This window comes from Peromyscus maniculatus, chromosome 8 (assembly GCF_049852395.1).
Source record: "Peromyscus maniculatus bairdii isolate BWxNUB_F1_BW_parent chromosome 8, HU_Pman_BW_mat_3.1, whole genome shotgun sequence".
Taxonomy (NCBI): Eukaryota; Metazoa; Chordata; class Mammalia; order Rodentia; family Cricetidae; genus Peromyscus; species Peromyscus maniculatus.
Genome location: NC_134859.1, coordinates 28,678,100 through 28,699,370, shown reverse-complemented (window position 1 = coordinate 28,699,370; position 21,271 = coordinate 28,678,100). Strand labels below are relative to the sequence as shown.

General features: G+C 41.2%; 1 protein-coding gene across 9 annotated transcripts in view; it reads right to left on the bottom strand.

Annotated features, from left to right (window-relative positions):
- Ebf1 (EBF transcription factor 1) overlaps window positions 1–21,271 on the bottom strand; it is a 389,332-nt gene that overhangs the window by 361,476 nt on the left and 6,585 nt on the right. For all 9 annotated transcript variants that reach the window (XM_042283866.2, XM_042283865.2, XM_042283864.2 and 6 more), the window contains 2 exons: window positions 12,072–12,145; window positions 1,951–2,019 (listed from right to left, as the gene is read on the bottom strand). In XM_042283866.2, coding sequence (XP_042139800.1) covers window positions 1,951–2,019; window positions 12,072–12,145 — 143 coding nt within the window. The remainder of the gene's footprint in view (window positions 1–1,950; window positions 2,020–12,071; window positions 12,146–21,271) is intronic.

Genomic DNA, 21,271 nt, shown 5'->3' with positions numbered 1-21,271 from the left:
AGACTTATTCTGCCTAAATTGTTTGAACTCCCCCAGCCAAGAAACGGTTTTAAGTACCCTACTGGGACAGATGCAAGGCGGCGACAATAGAAGCCACACTAATGCAATCCAGGTAACACAATCCTGTTTCAAAAACACGGGGCGGGCTAATTACAGCGCTGCTGAGTCAAGTTTCTCCTGCCATCGCAACCCACAGGAACAGGTCAAAATCAGATGTTATTCAAACCACAGTCATATCAGCCTTCTGCATCAGAGTCACAGCTTAAAACCAAATGAAGAACTTTAAAGCTTAACCCATTCACAAGCAAAGAGAGAGAGGGGAAAAAAAAGTGTTTTCATTGCGGGTGGTACGGTAGGTCCTCGTCACCACATAGATCGAAAAGGACTATGAGGCACCACAGAATGCTTATGATTTCAAAGTTTGGGGAATATTTAGGCTGGCTCTTTGATGGGATGCTTTCTTTTTAATATAATAGTAAGAAATACTTGCTTAAAAAGGAAAGCAGTACTCCGAAAGCTATACACAAATGACACCGGCAGCCTTTGACCTTGTTCGTTTGCAGATTTTTATCTTCCATAGCAGAAAATACAACTTTATGAATGATATATCTACTCTCTCTGATAAGCATGCCGTTCTCATTCAATGGACACCAGACAACATCACCGTACATTGAACCTTCACCTCCTTTAACTTGGGATTAAGATGTTATTATGCATATCAAATATGTATTTTTTCGTGATTATATTAGCATGAGACCTCTGACTAGAATACTCAACTAAACTGAAACTTTTACAAAGCTACTTGGTGATCAATATTGAGCTAAGAACCTGAAGACTCATGGAAGTCATAGCCGACAGTCTTTTGATAGAAACTAAGATGAACAAAATAGATACTTAGGTATCTTTACCTGGAAAATGATGTCAAAATTTAAAAACATGAGGAATTTGACAGATTGTTTTGTTGCATCTTTGTGTTGCTGTTGTCTAAGACAGTATTATCAAAGCCCAAAATGGGATGTTCATTTGGCTGTTGATTTGCTCAATGAAGGGATCTGCTTCATTTGAATGAAGACTTTTTTTCCCACAGTGAGTAGATGCTAGCTCTTTTCCTAGCTGACAATTGACAGTCTCTATAAAGCTTCCAGGCCATTTACTTCTCAATGAGTAATGCTATGTAACGAGTGGTTTATCATACATGTTTCCATACAATGAATTTCAATAATTAAAATGTGAAATGAATATTTGGGATGCCACTCTGCATAATGTGTGCACACTAACTCATAACTGCACTGACGAACTGAAACAGATGTATTGTTCTACAGTGATTTACTTGGTCATGTCAGATTAGTAATATGGATCTGTTTAAAAACACAATAATTAAGACAAGCAGGATAAATTAATCAACTTACAATACTGTGTGAGCCGCAATCAAGCCCGGAAATAACAGTAGAAAAATCTTGGTTCACAGATCTCTTTAAACTGCTTTTATGCATAAATAAAACCTTAAAATGTAGATGGATTACGTCCAACAGAACTACTGTAGCTAAAAGTGATAATGATTCAAACATTTTTCAAATAAAAGTTAAATATTTATAAGTACCCAACCACATTTCATAAATCACAAAACTATTATTATTTTATTTCTGAAGCTTCCTGATACACCATGGGGACTGAACCACACAGAGTGAGGAATGAACACACACACGCACATATATATATTACTTTATGAGCATTAATCAGACACAAAACCAGAGCCATCCAAGAAACAGGCCTCCAAAGAACATTCCATATGGTTGTCCCAGAAATCACCAGCACTCGACGCAGTGTAAGTCAGGACCCACAGGCAAACTTCAGCCACATGCATCTCTAACCCTCGCCCATGAGCGACACAAAGCAGGTGTTTCATTATAATGCAGACTAAGAATCCAGTGAAAGAAGAGTGGTCCCTACCTGTCAATTATCACTGGATCTGAGGGAGTCTCATTTCGGTTGCCACAGCTTTTCTTGTCACAACAGCGGCTATGGAGCAAAAGCGAAAGGATTTAGTACCAACCATTACAACGTAAAATCATCATTTAAGCAGACAGAAGGTTCGAATTGCTGGGTCGCAAATGCTAGAATTACCACAAAGCTATACCTGGCAATCAACGGATCCTAGGAACAGAAATTTCTATTTGGGTCACTTAGGGGTTAATGGCCAGGCTTAACCTCTCCCTGCTCAGAGGACAGACAGGGGAAAGGGCTCTTGCAGAGCCAGGAATGCAGCCCTAAGATGGGGTCTCTCCTTCACTACCCGGGTATTGGCAGAGTTCAATGTGAAGTACTGTATTCTTACGTCTACCCAATGAGAATATTCAGGGTCGTGGGTGGATCAACCATTCTTCCCTCAAGAACACACTAATTGTGTGGAAGGCGTCAATAATGAGGATGAGTGATCTCTCTCTCTCTCTCTCTCTCTCTCTCTCTCTCTCTCTCTCTCTCTCTCTCCTCTTTCCCTCTCTCCCTCTCTAGTCATTCTGCATTAAATGGATTCTTTTTTTCTCCTCTTTTTGATGGGTGGCACTTCCTTTAACCACAACCTTCTCAAAAATCCGAAAGCAATGACGGTTTGCACTGGAACATCTTCTTGAGAATAAAGGCAACACATAGTGATCCAGATAAGGAGAAAGTGAGACAGAAAAAGTGCAGAGTCCATCCTCAGTCCTCTGGCTTTGATGGCCTGCACTGGCCACCACTTCAATTTTCTGAGAGAATCGGGGACAACGGATCCATTGGCTAGCACACCCCTGATTGTAAACATTTGGACACAGGAAGAACAGCCATGGCAAAGAAATCCTGCTACACAGATCCTATTTTGTTGTGCCCTTGAGACTGCTGGGTTTAGATAGATAGATAGATAGATAGATAGATAGATAGATAGATAGATAGATAGATAGATAGATAGATAGATAGATGCATACATACATACATACATACATTCATAGACAGATAATTTGAAACCCAAGGTATTTTAAAGGGGTGAATAAAAAAAATCATGTATTTCTTTTCTTTCAAGACTGGGTCCTCAGCATCCAAGACCAGCTCCAAGCTTGCTATGTAGCTAAGCTTGAACTTCTGATCTTCCTGCATCTGCCTCTTTAGTGCTGGCCAGGATTACAGGTACATACCCACTTTATGCTACGGTGTTGGGGATTGAGTTTAGGGCTTCCTGCGTGCACTCTACCACCTGAGATATACAACCCTCAGCTGAAAATGTCATGTTTCTGAAAAATACCCACCCTCAGAAGAAAATTATCCATCTGAAATATGCTTGTAAAAAACAAGTTGTCCTCTGGCTGGGCTCCACCCAGGACTACAATGTGGAAGAACATGCTTGATCAATGAAGAAGGGTGGACAGTTGGTCAAGAACTGGACTCCACAGCATACCATAAGTAAAATATGTACTTTTCTCTGTCCCTCTTATACATGCTAATGTGTGTAAATACACACACACACACACACTCACATACATACTCATATAAACAAACACTCACACATACTCACACATACACACACTCACACACACATTCACACAAACATATATAGACACAAACTCACATACACACACACTCACACAGTGCTCACACAAACATACACACACACTCACACACATACAAACACATACACATACACACACTCACACACATACTCAGACAAATATACACACATACTAACACAAACATACACACACTTGCACACACACACACACACACACACACACACACACACACACTAAATTTAGATACCTTTTAGAGACTACCAAACCTTGAATTTCACTTTTCAAGACCCAGAAATATTTCCAAGCATAATAAGTCTTTCACCAAAATTGAGACATCTTCTTCTCTTTCACTGAATCTCTGAGAGATGAATCAGCTTGGAGCTTGCTCTCAGTCTTTATTTTCAGAAGGCAATAAAAAGAATTGTGTCTCCATTCTCAGAGCCCCAGCTGAAAAACACTAGCTCCCCCACAACCTAGTCACGTTCTGATTCAGAGGAAGCTCTTTTCTCTGAGCCCAAGTTCTGTTCCACTATTAAGTCACACTATGAGAGACCAATAAAGGCACAGGGGAGAAGAAATGTTAGGAGTTGGCATGTGCACAAAATAAATAGCTTAAAACTCAACTCCAGGGGCCAGCAAGATGGCTTAGCAATAAAAGGTGCTTGCCACCAAGACTGAAGACCTGAACCGATCATGATCCACAGGGTGGAAAGAGAAGCTACTCCCTCGTTGTCCTTTGACCTCCATATATGCACGATGATATGTACACCCATACATACATACACATGCACATGCACACACAAAATGTATAAAATAATATCCAAAAACCTAACTTCATTATTCCTGAGGGCTGATCCCCTCCACCAGTGTTCTCTCAGCTTGTCAGGTTAGCGTCATCTTTAAGAATAGCTGGCCCAATGAAGAACCCAACCAGGGTCACCCTTGTATTTATACCCTGACCTTACTCCAAGTCTGAGAAGCCTGAGCTATGCAGAGGGAGTGACTGTCAAAAGCAGATGGGGGAGAAAGCCTGTTTCTCCTTCCTTCTCTTCAAAACAAGTAGACCCTTGGTAGCTGCACCCCCACCACAGTCCTTCCTGGGTGAAATGTCCTAGGGGAACTTTTCCAGTTTGCTTGATTGTAACAGTGGGTGAGCCGCCCCCCAACCACCCCCACTCAAGCCCAGGACTTCTCTCCCTACCCACCGTTACTGTCTTCGGTCCAGTCACTTGGATTTATTAATGGGAGTACTGCAAAGCCTCCCTCTTGGGTTTGTTGTCTCCACTTTGACTCTACCTAACAGATCTGTCTCATCCAGCAGATCTTTTTGAAATGTCCCGGGGACTGTGCCATTGCGTTGTCTAAGACCTTTGAACTGCTTCCCATTGCACTTTGAATAAAGCCACAGTGTGGCATAGTGCCAGGCCACTGACCTGTCACCCTTTCTTTTCCACTTGCCAAGCTCCAGCCTCATGGGCCACTTGCGATCCCTCTAACATGACTTGTTCCATCAGACCTCAAGTCCAGGCCAGGCAAGCTTCTGCTGGGCATTCCTCCTGTCCTTCGGTTCTCAACCACTTTTCCTAGGCCCTTGGAAGTCAGTGTAGATGCCCTGGCTTACCTGACACTTCACCCTTAAGCTAAATTAAGATGTTTTTCTCTTGGGCATTTACTACAACACAGCTCAACCTGTTACTTATGTACTGGGGCATTTTATTTGGGAATTTTTCCCATTCCATCCTCCCCTTCTGCTAATTTATCCGTGTCATGAAGGTAGAAACTGTCCATATCAATTACCCCATGCATAAAGCTTGAGATAGAATATCAGAGTTCAGCTATTAAATGACTCAATGAATAAATGATTGAATGAGTGGATGAATATTAATCAACAACTTTATGAATAAGTGTGGTGTACTGGGGGAATGGCAGGAAAAAAGCAAAGCTGACTGCCTTGTCAGGCATTGTGCACTCTATCCCATCCCACACACCAAACCACCTCCTCCAAACAAATGCCACTCTTGGCCTCAGAGAGGTTGTTCACCTTATGCAGAGCCCTCATCTCCATGACACAAAGATGCCCGGGTAACAGAAAGATGAATTCTACCATCTCTCTGCTGTGACTCCAAGAGACCCAAAGACACGGGCATATGAAAAGGCCAGAATGGGATTTAAGTAGGGAGAATCAAGAAAACAGAAAAAGGAAAAAATAGAAGTCACCACACACTTAGAAAGAAAAGTTTATACAAAATATTAAAACTAGCTTAAATAGGTTCTTGTTTCTTGGGTCACACTGCTGCATCATATAGTTGTATGTATGTACAAGCAATGTGTGTGTGTGTGTGTGTGTGTGTGTGTGTGTGTGTGTGTGTGTGTGCCTGCCTGGAAGTGTATATGTGTGTATGCACCTCTATATCCATGGCACTCTATACACTAAAAGGAAAGGAGGTAGGGTTGACAGACTACCATTGAAGACAGTCTAAACTGATGCATTTCTTTCCACTCCAGTCAAACAAAGAAAGATGGGCACTGATCTCCACTACACCCAAGGCATGCATTAACCAGGAGGGACAGGCTGAAATTACTAATGTTTAGGCAGAAGAGGGCTTATAGTGAGGCAATCCAGTAAATGACACAGTTGAAGAAGTACTTAGAGGGAAAAGGAACCACGTTGATCAAAGCAAACAGAGTGAGCATGCCTGAGGCCCCCATCCACTCACACAGCATCTCTCAGCCTCCTGCCATCTGTGCCTGCTCAGGCTCAGCACATGCTCCCTGCAGCAGGCATCTAGGGAGGGGACTTGGGCTTGCCTAATTTGATTTGCCCAAGATCAGGATCCCAAAAAAAGCAAGCAGGTGCCACTACTCTTTGCATCCTTCTTTAATCTGCAACCCAAATGACAGGACGGCCATGTGGCCAGTCACAGCAGTAAGTCCCCCACACCTGGTGTGGGCTACATGAACGGGAGACTCAGAACAGCAGCCTCTTCCTCAGCGGGAACCGTGTAGCTCCCAACTAGTTCTGCACAGTTAGAGAAAGAGCAGACTTAGGAGTCCCTTGCTTAGCAGCCTAACACAGGTGGCAGATGTCTAGTGAGCTGACTCACTGGTTCATAAATCAAGGCAGGAAACATCTGAATGCTCCCTAGTCCTGGTGCCTGCAGATCGTCATCTCAAGCACATAACTTCTTTCTGGAAGAAGAGCCTCTTGCCACTGGAGATATATGCTATGCCATTTGGGTAGTACATAGGGACAATTAAGATCTGAGGCTTGTGAGGCAGCTCTGACTGGGCCAGAACTCACTATCCAGCACAGACTAACCTCGAATTTACAGTGATCCTCTGCTTCTGCCTCCCAAGTGCAGGGATTACAGACAGGTGCAACCACTCTTTGCTTAAGGAGTCATTTCAAACTGAGCATCTCAATAAAAATGAAGATTCCTACCCTCCTTAGCCAAAGTGACCAGAGCATGGGCTCTGTGAATTACCAGACAACCTGATTAATACTTACAATGGGGATAAGTTCTGAAGGAATCTGACCTATTGACTCTTGTGTCCTTTATCACCCTCCTGCACGTACTACAAGTTCCCTGTTTTCAGAACACTCGATCTTCAAGCACTCAACCTTGCAGTCTTCACCCAGTCTGTCTTACCAGGGCACTCTTGGCCTTGTGAATTGATGGGGTCCATATCTGGAACTCTGCTTTCCTGACTGATTTTTTTTTCTGTGCTTTCAAACATTGTCTAATCTTCCTTCATTCCTTCACTGATCAGCATTCTTCCTGTAAGACTGGTCACCACTTCTTGCCAGTTGGGTCCATTAAAAAGTGTGATGCCAGCCTCAGGGTACCTACATGAATCTACTTCCTGAGTCACGAGTGACCTGAGGCTTTTTATCTCCTTTACCCATCTACATCTCACCAGCACTAGAATCTCCCATGGCTGATTTCCCTACCTTGATGCCCCTTTCTTTCATTCTTGAGTCCCATAGACTCAAGAGTCTTCCTAATTCTATAGTGTGACCTTCTTACTCAATGTGATCATTCCTCTCAAGATAGAACCATTCTCTCCTCTCTTCCTGCTCTTCCACACTTCTCAATCCCACCTTCCATGCAGTTTCAGTTCTCTCTCACCTTTGAAAAGCATAGTCTGAAGCTGGTCATCTTTGACCAACTCCCTCTTCCCAGCTCCAGGCCACAGTTCTGCACAGCTATATACCTCCACAAAGCAATCCTGCCTGGACCACAAACCCTCCTCCTCCTCCTCCTCCTCCTCCTCCTCCTCCTCCTCCTCCTCCTCTTCTTCTTTTCTTTTTTCTTTTTTTTTTTTTTTTGATTTTTTTTTTTTGATTTTTTGAGACAGGGTCTTCTCTTCCAGGCTGTCCTGGAACTTGCTTTGTAGACCAGGCTAGCCTCGAACTCACAGAGATTCACCTGCCTCTGCCTCCCAAATGCTGAGATTAAAGGTGTGTGCCACCACTGCCTGGCTCACAAACTGTTCTAAATGCAGCCTCTAAAATCCCTCTCCCATCTCATCTCTCTCCATTCCCACTGCTATGACCCATCTACAAATAGTTCATCCTCCCTCTCAACTGACATAGTCCTTTGCCTAAGTGTTCCATCACATTAGAACCTTTGCCCAGTGCTAATTGGCTGCGTAAAGCTTCCGACTTCAAGCTCTCCTAGCTTGCTCTAAACTCAACAAGCCCTTGCACATAGTAGGTACTAAAAAATAAAGACACATAACCACCACAACCATAATGAAACAGGTACACCTAGGTTTTTATAGACACTAAACCTCCTTTCAATATTTTCTTGCCAACAGTTATTTTGAGCAACAAAATACCTAATACTTGGCCAGGCACCAATGATGCCTCTACGACTGCTTCTATTAATATTGTTTCAAATCATAACAGGCTTTCAGTTCTGACTCTGCCAGGCATCATGATAAGAATTTATAGAGACTATGGCATTTATCCTTAACTCCTACTCTACAAAACAGCATTAATGTCCCATTTCACAACTGGGCCAGCCGAAGCATGGAGGAAAACTGAGTCCCTTCCCGGCCTTTAAGGGGCTTGGCTGAATAAAGACAGGCAGGCAGTAAGGTGTCATTGCAAGGCACAGAGTACTATGAAGTTAAAAGCACCTGGTCCATTGGACCGCTCACTAGGGCATATGACTTGGGCCAAGGGCCAGAGGCACTTCCCTGGAAAAGACAAACTTAAGTGGGTGTCTGAAGGAGGAAATCAGCCTAAACCTGGAAAAGAGGAAGGAAGGAAGAAAAAGCCTAATAAGGAAGCAGAAGAGGAAGCAGGCTAGCCTGAGATTCATGGTTCTTCTACAAAATAAAATAATAAAATAAGCAAGAATTCTTCCCTAGTGTGGGTGCCTATAACCTGCCTTCCTCAGATACTAGAAATGAACACCTGTGTATTAGGCCTGCCTGGAGAGCAGGATACCAAGTCCCCCTCTCAAGCTGGGTTCCATTTAGACACAGAAGTTAGGGTGCTCATAAAGCAAACCCCTCATGGAATCCTACTCTTTAAGAAAAAAAAAAAAGGATTCACTGAGTCCTCTTAGATTAAGAACTTCATCACTACAATTGGTGTGATAGATTCCAATTCACCAAAAGGCAGAGGTTCTCTCATAGTGGTACAGAAGTGCTCTGCATCATCAATTCAAAGAGGGATTGTCTCCAAGAGTCAACAATTATGAACTAATAATGTCAGTTCCTTTAGCCATCTCACATAAAGGGGTCACCTTCCCCACAAAACACAATAGTTTGGTTTCTTCTTCTTCTTCTTCTTCTTCTTCTTCTTCTTCTTCTTCTTCTTCTTCTTCTTCTTCTTCTTCTTCTTCTTCTTCTTCTTCTTCTTAATTTACAACACCTGAGACACCACCTTATCTTTTGCTTTCTTATCTTTTCCTTTCCCTTACATTTGCTTGTGATGAACAGAATGCACCAAACCCTTTCTTGTGGAACGAAATTCTCTGTCTCCTTCATCATAGCCAGCACACTATAAACATACAGCTTTTGTGACATCAACGCAAAGTTTTATTATGCCGTTAGCTTTGATAGAAAGCACAGCAGAAAGTTGTTTAGAAATTAAATATCTAAAACAAGCTATTTTCAAATCCAGGGCCTTCACTATTTCATGTCTGCAATGAAGAAATTTCATCTTGGGGAGAGCAAGCTGTCTTTCACACCATATGGCTAATGGTGGTGCATAGCAATTAGCCAGGCTGATTAATGGTGAACAGATTCTAATTTTATGCTTATAATTGAGGCTGCATTTGCACCCCTGGTGCAAATTCAGCACATCCCAACTTCCACTTACAACAGGCAAGAAATCAAGAGAAATAGGATGGTATGGAAAGTGAGAATTTTTTTCCTGACGCCCCCTAAAGAGCATCAGATTTGCAATTTAAAAGACTGTTAGCCACACAATAGATGACAGGTTTGTGTAATGGGGTCATGGCAGCCTGGTAAACAAACAGTACCCCTTCCGCATCTATAGGCAGCCAGGAAAGCCGTAATCTGTAACATTAGCAAGATGACATTTGGAATATGGCTTTTCCCTCTTAGCCACGCGGTACAAACAGCATCATTTGCCTTCAGTGGCTTGAGAATTTTATTTTTGCTATTTTTATGTTTCTGAGAAATAGAGGGAATGCCAGCAGTAAAGCACACCAACCAGCATCATAAAGCACTTTGGACCAATGAATTTTAAAAACAAGGGAAATATAAACTGCATTAATAGAGGGGAGGCCTGTGCATGAAAGGCATAATATATCTCTAAGTAGTTCAAGAATAGAATTCTCTCCAGCATAATCCAAACATATGCAGATACAAAATGCAAATAGACGATGTATAGATAGTGCTTGGCCTGTTGGTTGAAATCCATCTTCCTGTTTCCTGTTTTGCTACAGTCGTGTGCGGCTCTACATGGAGGGTTCAGCCTAATGGCATGCTAATTGTAGGAAGCTAAAATAATAGAGAAATGGTTGGGGAAGTAGTAATACAGACAAGGTCAGGTTTTACTGCTTTCAAAATGGGTTTGCTCCTTGAATTCTGAAAGGTACCACTCAGCTAGATTATATCCAGCTCATACACACAGGATAAAACTAAGTTTTGCCACTAATGTAAGGAGTCCCACATCACTTGGGGGATGTTCTGCTACTGTTTTAAATCTGAACAAAAACAACCTAGTTTTTAGAATAATTAATGAGTTTTACAAATCACTAAAGCAAAATGTGTGAAACTCTTCTGTATCTTCGAACTATAAATCAAAAGTATATTTTTAAAAAGGGGAAAATGGAATTTTTATAGACCCAAATGTTAATATTTGGGACTTCATTCGGAAAACACATGAAGCGCTTTCAATTCTATTTCCACCTGTAGGGTTTTGAGATTCTTTTCCAGAAGAGTCCATGAGCAGTAGATGAGGGCTGCCCATGCCGAAACAGCTGCTGAAGACTCACTCGGATTGGTCAATGACATTCAGCAGCCGAGCACACATTGTGCCAGGGAGAGCCTGCTCAGCTAACAAAGCAATTAGGAGCCTTCATCTGATGCGGAGTGGCATCTTCCTGCTTTATCCAATTACTTGAGAGATACTGGGAGCAAAACGCTAGGTTTTTTTACAAGGAATAAGAGCACAAGTTAAAAGGCTGCCCCCTGCTCTGGTCCCTCTCCTGTGCAGGCCTGGCTGAGGCCATGGAGGTGAATGTGGTCTCAGATGCCACTTCAGCATGATTACAGTGGAAAGCGAAAAGACTCATATGTGAGGAGCATAAATTATTAGACCTCTTAGGGATTCCTTTTCACTAGCCTCCCTCAATCTCAAAGCTCACTACCTCCAAGAAATAGTAACTATATGTTCAGATACGAACAGGACAACTCAAGGACCAAATGCAAGGAGAGAGAAAGAAAGAAAGAAAGAAAGAGAGAGAGAGAGAGAGAGAGAGAGAGAGAGAGAGAGAGAGAGAGAGAGAGAAAGAAAGAAAGAAAGAAAGAAAGAAAGAAAGAAAGAAAGAAAGAAAGAAAGAAAGAAAGAAAGAAAGAAAGAAAGAAATCAGTTTAAGAAGAAATGAGGCTTGTGTATGGGGGTTACATTAAGTAGAACTCAAAAGGAGGAACTATGACTTTCAAGTTGACCCAACCAGGAGCCTCTGTCGGCTTCAAGTGAACTCTCGTTTTACCAAGCATGAAGTTGGGTGCAAATGTCACCACTGAACAGGTTGTGTTGTATTTGACTCCACCATGAAGGATGAGGGAGGGCATGACTCTATGGCCATGAACAGTGAAGTATCAAAATGCAAACTGATGTCCTCCAAGATGAAATGTAATAAATAATTGAGAACTGCCTCAATCCCTGACACTGTCAAATGTCTCTAAGAATCCTTTCTTCTAGATTATTTACTAAGAGCAAAATAAACATATACCCAACCAATAGAACTGATTTTGCCTAGATTTGATATCCAAATTCATCTTTACTTGAAAGAGAGAGAGAGAGAGCAAGAAATTTCTTACCTGCACATGATCTCATGTGTGAGCAACACGCGGCACATTTCAGGGTTCTTGTCCTGGCCTTCGTACACTATGGCCTGAAATTAAAGACATGTTTTTAGCTAAAAATAGAAGCAAGTAGCAGAGCATTACCTGTAACAATCTTGTTCTTCGCTGCCTTGCCCCTGCTGGGGGCCAATTAACTTTTAGGAGCAAAAAGCCTCACTGGGCTGATTATTTCAGGACACATTGCTCAGGATCAGCCCAAATTGAGTGGAATAGGATGCGATCCTCTCTGCCCTATCAGCCACCTCATTATGCACATCTTTGGATCAGTGCATGTGATGGGCATCTGTTGTCAAGACAACCATAATTCTCTTTCCATACAGAATAAAAATAAGCCTAATCAATAAAGAGGGAAGCTTCAGAAGGCTGAAGAAGTTACAATATTTTGTATTTCAAATATAGAAAAGCATGTGGGTTTGATCATCCTGTAGAACACATTTGCCTCTCCACTACTACCAAATCCAACAGTTAGTGTTCTAACTGGCAGGCAGCAGAAAACAAGTTTGGGAAAAACTAAGCAGTCTGTTGACTGACTCTGTCATTTCTGTAGCGATGTTGTCGGGGGAAAAACCCTCTTCCTACCAAGAGGCTGAAAACATGTGCTAGTGTAGAGTGTACACCCACCCAAACAGGAACACTTGCCAGCATATGCTGTGTGGGGGATGAAGTCACAGTCAGCTCCCTAAACGAAGAATTCTGTCTCATTCTCAAAATCCAGAATCCTAAACCACCAGCCACAATGCTTTGTTCTCTCTCTCTCTCTCTCTCTCTCTCTCTCTCTCTCTCTCTCTCTCTCTCTCTCTCTCCCTCCCTCTCTCTGAAAAATCACATTTTGCTTCAGGACACCCACCCAGTCTCCCAAAACCTCAAGCTTGCACATGGATCTACAGGTTACTATCCCAGCCAAAGAAAAACACAGTGCTATTGGTAGAACAGGATTCTGCATCAGCATACACTTAACTCACTTAACACTGTATCACTGCATAATACTAATATAACACAGCTTCAAATTGTTAATAAAATTACTTTCACACATTCACAGAACCCTCAGTTTCTCAGTGACAAAGCTATTTAAATTAGCCAGAGATTATTCGTGTGCTTACAGGGTGCATGAAAGTACTTCTGTACCTAACTTCTCATTCTTTCTCGTGTACTTTGGTTTTGAACTTGGAGACAGAACCTCCATGACTTAAAACCCAGTGCAGACAGATCCATGGATCATGACCTGATCATAGTATCTGAACACAAAGCAAAGCAAACTTTGTAACAGATTAAAAATTAAGGGAAAAGGCTTGGGTGGTGGGGGGGAAAGCACATTTTTTTACCACTGGCCCATCAAAACTATTTTTTATGGCTAACTCATCATAACCTTGTATTAAAAAAAAATAAAATGTTTTTCCTTTAACTGTAGACTTCTAGAAAGGTTGAGAGAATATATTTAGAAGTCCAGGGTAGGATACTCATTACCCAGATTCCTCAAATGTTTGCATTTTACTAAATTTGCTTCCTATTTTTCTCTTTTTCCCTAAATCACTTTTTAGCAAATTGCAGATATGGCCTCAATATATCAGCATGCATTTCCTGAAAACAAGGCATTTTCATGCATAATCACAGCACAATTATCTAAATAAGAAAATTAGCATTGATACAATAGAATAATCTAATCTCCAGACCTTATTGAGATTTACCAATTACCTAATAATGTCCTTTACAGCAAAAGCAAATCCAGTACTAATCACTGCGCTCAGCTGTCATGTCTCCTTTCACTCTGAATCTCCTCCAGTCATTGGAGTTCATGGCATTGACATTATTGAAAATGCAGACCAGTTACTTTGTGGAACATCCTTCTATTCAGTTTGTCTGGATTTCTCCAGATCGTATTACAGTCTTAGACTTTAAGGCAGGACAACAGCACAGGGTGACACTGAGTCCTCTCTGAACTAGGTTCTATTATCCACAAGTTTATTAGCAACATAAACTCTGACCATTTGATTATGGTGATGCCCACCATCCACCAGTGACCACAGGTCAGCTTTGCACACTATAATACTACATTTTACCCTTTATTAGTCCCTCATAACTGTTTTCTGGGGCAATAACTTGCATTATGTTAATGTCCTATTATGTTTCAAATCTTTAATCACTAGTTTCAGCATGCATACATAATTCTTCCTTTATTCTTATTATATTTATTTATTATATTGTGTAGGGGGCATGTGCCATTTTGTGTGTGTGTGTGTGTGTGTGTGTGTGTGTGTGTGTGTGTGTGTGTGTGTCAGAGGATAAAATGCAGGATTTGGTTCTCTCTTCCATCATGTGGGGATCAAGAATTGAACTCACCTTTACCTGCTGAGCCTTCTCACTGGCCCTCCTTCCTATATTCTTAAATGACTCTTTCAAATTCCCAAGTCATTTCTTTACTCAAGAAAATGCAGCCAGGTGTGGTGGCGCACTGCACACCTTTAATCCTAAGAAGCAGAGGTTGGGAGATTTCTGAGTTCAAGGCCAGTCTGGTCTACAGAGTGAGTTCCAGGACAGCTAAATCTACACAGAGAAACCCTGTCTGGAGAGAGAGAGAGAGAGAGAGAGAGAGAGAGAGAGAGAGAGAGAGAGAGAGAGAGAAGAAGAAGGAGGAGGAGGAGGAGGAGGAGGAGGAGGAGGAGGAGGAGGAGGAGGAGGAGGAGGGAAGGAGGAAGAGAAAGAAAAAGAGAGAGGGAGGGAGGAAGGAAGGGAGGAAGAAAGAAAGAAAGAAAGAAAGAAAGAAAGAAAGAAAGAAAGAAAGAAAGAAAGAAAGAAAGAAAGAAAGAAAGAGAAAGAAAAAGAAAATGCATTAATTAAAATATTCTGAAAACCAGAAACTGTGGCCAGTGAGATGGCTCACCAAGTAAGGGGGTTCACCAACAAGCCTGGTAGTCTAAGTTAAATCTGTTAAATCTTGGGGAGTCACATGGCAGAAGGAGAGAGCTGACAAGTTGTCCCCTGGCCTCCACACATGCACTGTGGCACTCATGAGCCCCCACACATACATGAGCATGTGTGTGCACTTGAGCACATGAACTAAATAATAAATACATTTAATAGTTTTTAAAAACTTCTATGTATCTGCTTTATTTTCTGCAATCACTGTTTTAAAAAAAAATCAAAAAGGGAGAAAGAAAACACAGTAAATTAGTGATCAGATTCTCAAGCAAGGTGCTAAAAAAAATCTGATGATGAATTTGTGCTATCGCCTAGTATCACTAAGTTGTTTACATGTTCTAAGACTCTACATAGCCTCTGCCTCAACTTCGGTGTTTGCCTTGCTAAACTGAAACAAGTAACTTGGTAAGTCAGTGCACAGGTACCAGTAAAGTTTCCATACTACGGAGAGAAAGGTGGGGTGGGGGAAGGGGAAGAAATTGTGTTATTTGGCAGGGATAGGGGTAGAAGGCATATCAGTTATATAAGATCTCATTTTGGATCTTTCTGGATGAGATAAACACTATTATTATTATTACCAAGGCTACTAGTTGAAATGAGTGGGGCCATGACCATATCCAGTTAATACTATGCTGCAAGGCAAATCTGGTGAGGACTGCCCCCCCCCCCCCCCCCGCAGGGGATCACAGGGACTCCCAGAAGTCCCATGTTTTTCCCCTGGTAACTGAGCATCACTTGTTACAGGCCCACCCCCTCTGTAACTCATCTCTTTACCAAATACCAAGCTACCACTCTGCTTCTGGCAGTGGAGTCAAAACAGAGAATCTTTCACCAAATCAAGCATAGAAAAATGAAACCGAGAGTTTGGATTTGCTCAGAAATAATTAAGAACTCTGGGGAGATCTGGAATCTGAGGTTTCTGTCTTCCCTCTCCCTGGGCCTAGATAGAAAAAGACGAGTTCTCAATGCATAGGGGCAGAAAAAGAACTACTGCTTCTGGGAAATTCTGCAATAAAAGAGAGTAGAAGTCTGCCATGGGCCAGGAAGGACAAAATTCCTGTCTCTAGAGTACACTGCGCTGTCACATTAAGGGAGCAAGCTTTCCTGTGCGATTCAAAGGCAGAACACCCCCTAATACTGTAGATAAACAACTACAGATTTTTTTAATCACTGAAAAGACTTGCTGAAAACACGTATGCATGCATATACACATACAACACACAGAAAATAAGAGTTTCAGAAATGAACATTTGGACGGGAGCTGGTATAAGAGGGTGTGATAGATTTATTTGCATAGCTCTGATGTCACAGTAACATTAAGGTAGACTTCAGCCTTCCTTTTTCTTTCCTTGCCTCCAAGTTCTCCCTCTAGCTTGCTCCTCTACTAAAAACATTTTCACTGTTTACATTTAGCACACACAGCAAGACTGGTTCACAGTTGAGCAAATCTAGACGTTAACACACACACCCCAAAAGTAGGTATCTTCTAACACTAATTTGGTGGGGGGAGCACTGGGGGTTTCAGCTTCTCTTCCTAATTTAAATGTATGCTTCTGCGGGGTTTGAGGCAAGCTGGTTGAGGTTGGATCAGCTGGGAGATCCCAGGGGTATATAAACAGCATTGACTATTTTAAGTGAAACCATTTTAACAGACAGCTGGTTTAGGACCCAGACAATGGAGCACCGAGAAGAAGGCTCATTGTCATACTCCACAGTAAATCATGTGTCTGCTCATTGGGAGGAAGGTGGTCTGCTGAGAGAGCGACAGACAGCACTGGCTTAAATAAATCAATGTGTTTATCAGAAGTGAGGATGGGGGAGCCACCACTAAGATGGGAAGGAGAGCAAGAGAAATTATTAAAATGCGCTATTTAAATAAATCATTGAAGGTGAATCAAGTTGAGGTTTATAACCATAGAAACAAAAGATAAAGTATCAAGCAGAAAATAATGTTTACATTAATCCTACCAAGAGCAAACAAATCCCCCAAGGCAGTAGGGATGCTTGGACAGGAAGAAACGTAAACCAGTAAATAGCAATAACTTCACCTCAACTTTCAAAACCTGGCGCTACTAAGAGATAAGATGTCAAAACCGGTCGTATTTGAAGACCTGATTTTCTAATGTAACAGTAGTCTCTCCTCTCCAAATGTCAACCTCTAACAGAAAATAACAAGCAGGCAGAAACAAATACAAGTTCCTGCTAAGCCTCTCCTCGTTTTCAGATTGTCTTTTGAACCATATTTTTTTTAAGTAATTAACTAAAGAAGGAAAACGTAGGCATTGTTAAAACTTTCACACCCTCCCAAAACAGCAGTAGTGGAAATATTGCTGTCCAAAGAGAAAACACCATTCGTTTCAAACGCTTAGTTATAAATCAATGTGTGACATCTCTGAGAATCAGTCAGTCTCTGGACCATGCTTGCCTCAGTTGCCACTCTTTAAAAAGGCCTCTTTGGAGTATAGTTCATCCCTGGCTTTTCCAAAACATTACCGAGGCTTAAAAGTCCACTGAAACTTACTACGGATAAAGACCACACAGCAAAAGGAAAACGACACTGTGCGCATACACCGGGATCATACATCAATAGGATGCCTAGAGAAGTTCAGAGAATTGAGCTTGGTTTTCTTTGTTTACTTTTCTAATAGTTTTAACTCTTTGTGTCCCACACCAGAATCAAGGGAGCAGTGAGAATGTGCATTTTTCTTATCAGGGATCTTTCTTGGTTTGCAATAAGGAGGAAGCAAGTGGGGAAGGGAGGAGAGGAGGGGTAAGAAAAACTTGAATTTCCCACATAAATCAAAATAATAACCTTGAAAATGATACTCTTATTTCTGAATACCAAACAAAAGGCAAAGTCTATTTGTCACCTTAGAGAAAGGGCCATAAATATAAAAACTGCCTTCATCAAAAAACAGGGGCGTACCTTCTAAATATAAGCTATCGATAATAGCAAATTACTAAGAATTGAGCTAATCAAACAGCAACAATGATGCCTACAGTACCAACACACTGCACAACAATTATTACATTTACCCACCAAGTTCTACTGCCTATCATTAAAAAAAAGAAGTGATAGCTAATATAGTCCCGTTTACAGTAGGCAAAAGAACCCTAGTTAAAAATTAAGCCATGCCAAAGAAAACACCGCAAATCTGACATTTCATAAACAATTGTATCAAACAGTAATCTAACATTAATAGTAGAGTAAAATAAAAACTCGTTTTGCCTCAAGTAGCAGCTTGGCTACTGGCAAACAATTTGCAAAGATGTAATTCCAGCTCAGCAGCTAAGCAGGCCCGTTTTCAAAAGTGAGCTAGGCATGATATCATATTCACTATGCTGTTCAGTTACATCAGGCCCTGACTAAAAGGCAAGCAAGTCCCCAGTGCAGGCGACTTTCTGATGCATCCTTTCTGTCTGAAAGAACTAAAAGCCCTTATATTATTCAAATGCCTCGGGGGGGGGGGGGGGCAGACTAAATATTTCAAATAATTCCACATAACTTTTTTCCCTAGAAGTTATAAATGATATTCTACTCAGATAGTTACTGCATTTACTACATTAGTAGATACAATTGACTTTGTCAACTCATTTGAGCAATAATAATAAAATCATAAGAACAGCTAATTTATTATATACTTAATATATGTCAATCACTGTACTAAGCCCTTTGCAGATATGGATCCATTTAATTTTCACAGCAGAACTTTGAGTAGGGTGCAACCATCATGCCCATTAGTTTGATTCTAAAAGCATATATATTTTAATTCCTCTCTAAAACCAAATCTTCCCTGCTCCAAAACCTATGTCAACAATTCACGCATGTCCATGTCCAAATAGTCCTCATCCCCAGCAAGACACACACACACAGATAACAGGCTGTCTGTACAGCCATATGAGTTCGATAAATGCATCCCGACTAATATGTTCGTTTTTAATGCTGTTCAAACATTCACATGGAAACAGCTCTAGCGTAAATATCCCCGAACAAATGGCTGTATATTATCCAGGAGGGAGCAGTTGGGCCGCCAGACTGGGGAAGTACTAGGCCATCTGGCTCCGGCAATCTCTCCAAAACCATCAGCTTTGTTTTCACCCCCAGACTCCAAACAACACATTTTCCACTGTGATGAGTTTACATTTTCCCAAACACAGGTCCTGATCATGCATAAAAATTCCAAACTTCTTCATTCCTCTATGTGCAAGGAAATTTAAATCACCTGCGTTTTTGACATGTTACCAAAGAAGACAGAAAGCTGTTGAAATACAGTCCCTGACATAAACCTGCTCTGTCCCTTCTTGCTTGTTTCCCTGGGTATATGAAAGAGCCTCTTTGCTGGCCTGGTAAATTCCTTGGGAACTTATAGATATGCCCATCCCCCCAAAAAGTGTTTATCTACCAACTGAAAGAGTTGTTCATCAAATCTATGTAGCCATGGTAGAACATAATGAAACAATCAATGGGAGGAAAATAAAGTGGAATCAACAACTTTAAGGGCTGGGAACATCAAAACAAATACATATATACAAAAAAATCTAGCTCTGGAACAAATCTGACAACCTTTACATTTACTGTGCCAGCACTCCCTCGGCATCAGCAGTAGGGCCCTCTCCTCTCCACATATCCCACCTTTAAATCTGTGCATACTAAGATTATGTGACTTCTGTTTGCCTTTCTCAAAAATAAATAAATTACAAAAAAAAAAAAATCTTTCGTGTGGGGGCAGGGAACATGGGATTGGATCTCCATTATTTAAGTATCACTTGAAAAACTCACTCTTTGAGTGAGATGGAAGAAGAAATGAGCTAGTTTTGTGTTTATTAACTACTCAAAGATAAATACCTCACTGAAGGAACCATGGAACACAATCATATCTCAAGTGACACATGAAAACCCAAAGTGAGGCAGGTTAAGCCTCTGGCCTCCCCAACTGGATACAGGAAAGTTTCTACAATTAACACTGTTTCTGGATGCATCAGCCATAAACTCCCGGATCCTGAGGGCTTTTGCATGCTCACTAATAGAATACCAAAAACAGCAACGACACAAAAAACAATCTATTTTTAGGCCAGCTAAACTTGGTTTTGAACAACCCTTCCCAAAAGCAAGACATTTCTTTTCTAATTTAACAGATTTGGTCTTTTGTTTGTTTGTTTGTTGTTTGTGGTTTTTTTTGTTTCATTTTGTTGTTGTTGTTTTCAAATTTTATACCCTATGTTTTACAATGGAGGCATGGGAGATGGGACCCCAGAGCCTTACACATTCACTCCTAATGTGGTTCCATCATTCCTGGTAGAGTCCAAAATTAGGAATCATTTCTCAAAATAGTCTAATGAGACACTTTAGGAAGGTGTGAAACACTGTGTCATATTCATACATCTTGGTTGATTGAGTACATTTCTGCCTCCTCTCAGTACTGCTATATTCACTCAAAATGAGGAACAACCTATGCAGTTGAAGCGTGCACAGCAGCCTCTGCATGGTACTGGCTGAAGACTCCCTCTGAATGGTAACCCCAGCTTGCAAGTCAAGGATATGACATCATGTGCACAAAGGGACATCTCTAATATGTAAAGGGGTAGACAGTGAAGAGAAGGTTTCATAGTGGCCAGGTATTCCCTCCACCAGCTCTGATGTTCTTAGAACTCGTCCCATTGCCAATTGTATTCTGTCACACACTCTAACTATCAAAATCTGGAATGCATCAGAAAGCATTTCACAGAGGGGCAGTGTTACCACTTAATCACTCAGCCTCTGTCAATCCTTACTTTTGGTTAAAGAGGCCACGGTATATTTACACAGCATCAACACTTTTAGAAAGTTTAAATCAGACTAAGCGTTTAATTCTCATAGAATATTTTTGAACTACAGGAGGGTCCACTGTTTTATCCCTGAAGCTGAATATGAACATGACTCTGCAGCTAAGAAAGTAAGGCTTCTGGTATTTCTGTCTGCTTTTTTTTTTTTTTTTTTTTTTTTTTTTGAGTGTTACGATGTTAACTGAATACATAAGAAGGTATCCTACTTCCAAAAGTCTTGCAGCATGTAATCAAAAAGCAAGCAACTGGCTAATGAGCATGGATTGCCTTTCAAAGTGAAAGTTATAGAAAAGGTGCTTACTCGATTATTGTGAAAGCAAATGGGCCCATCCTAAAATGTCTTTTGTCTTGTTACTTTTGTACCGACTTACCTAATTATTAAACTTCCCCCCCCCCATATTGCTTCTAACTAGAAC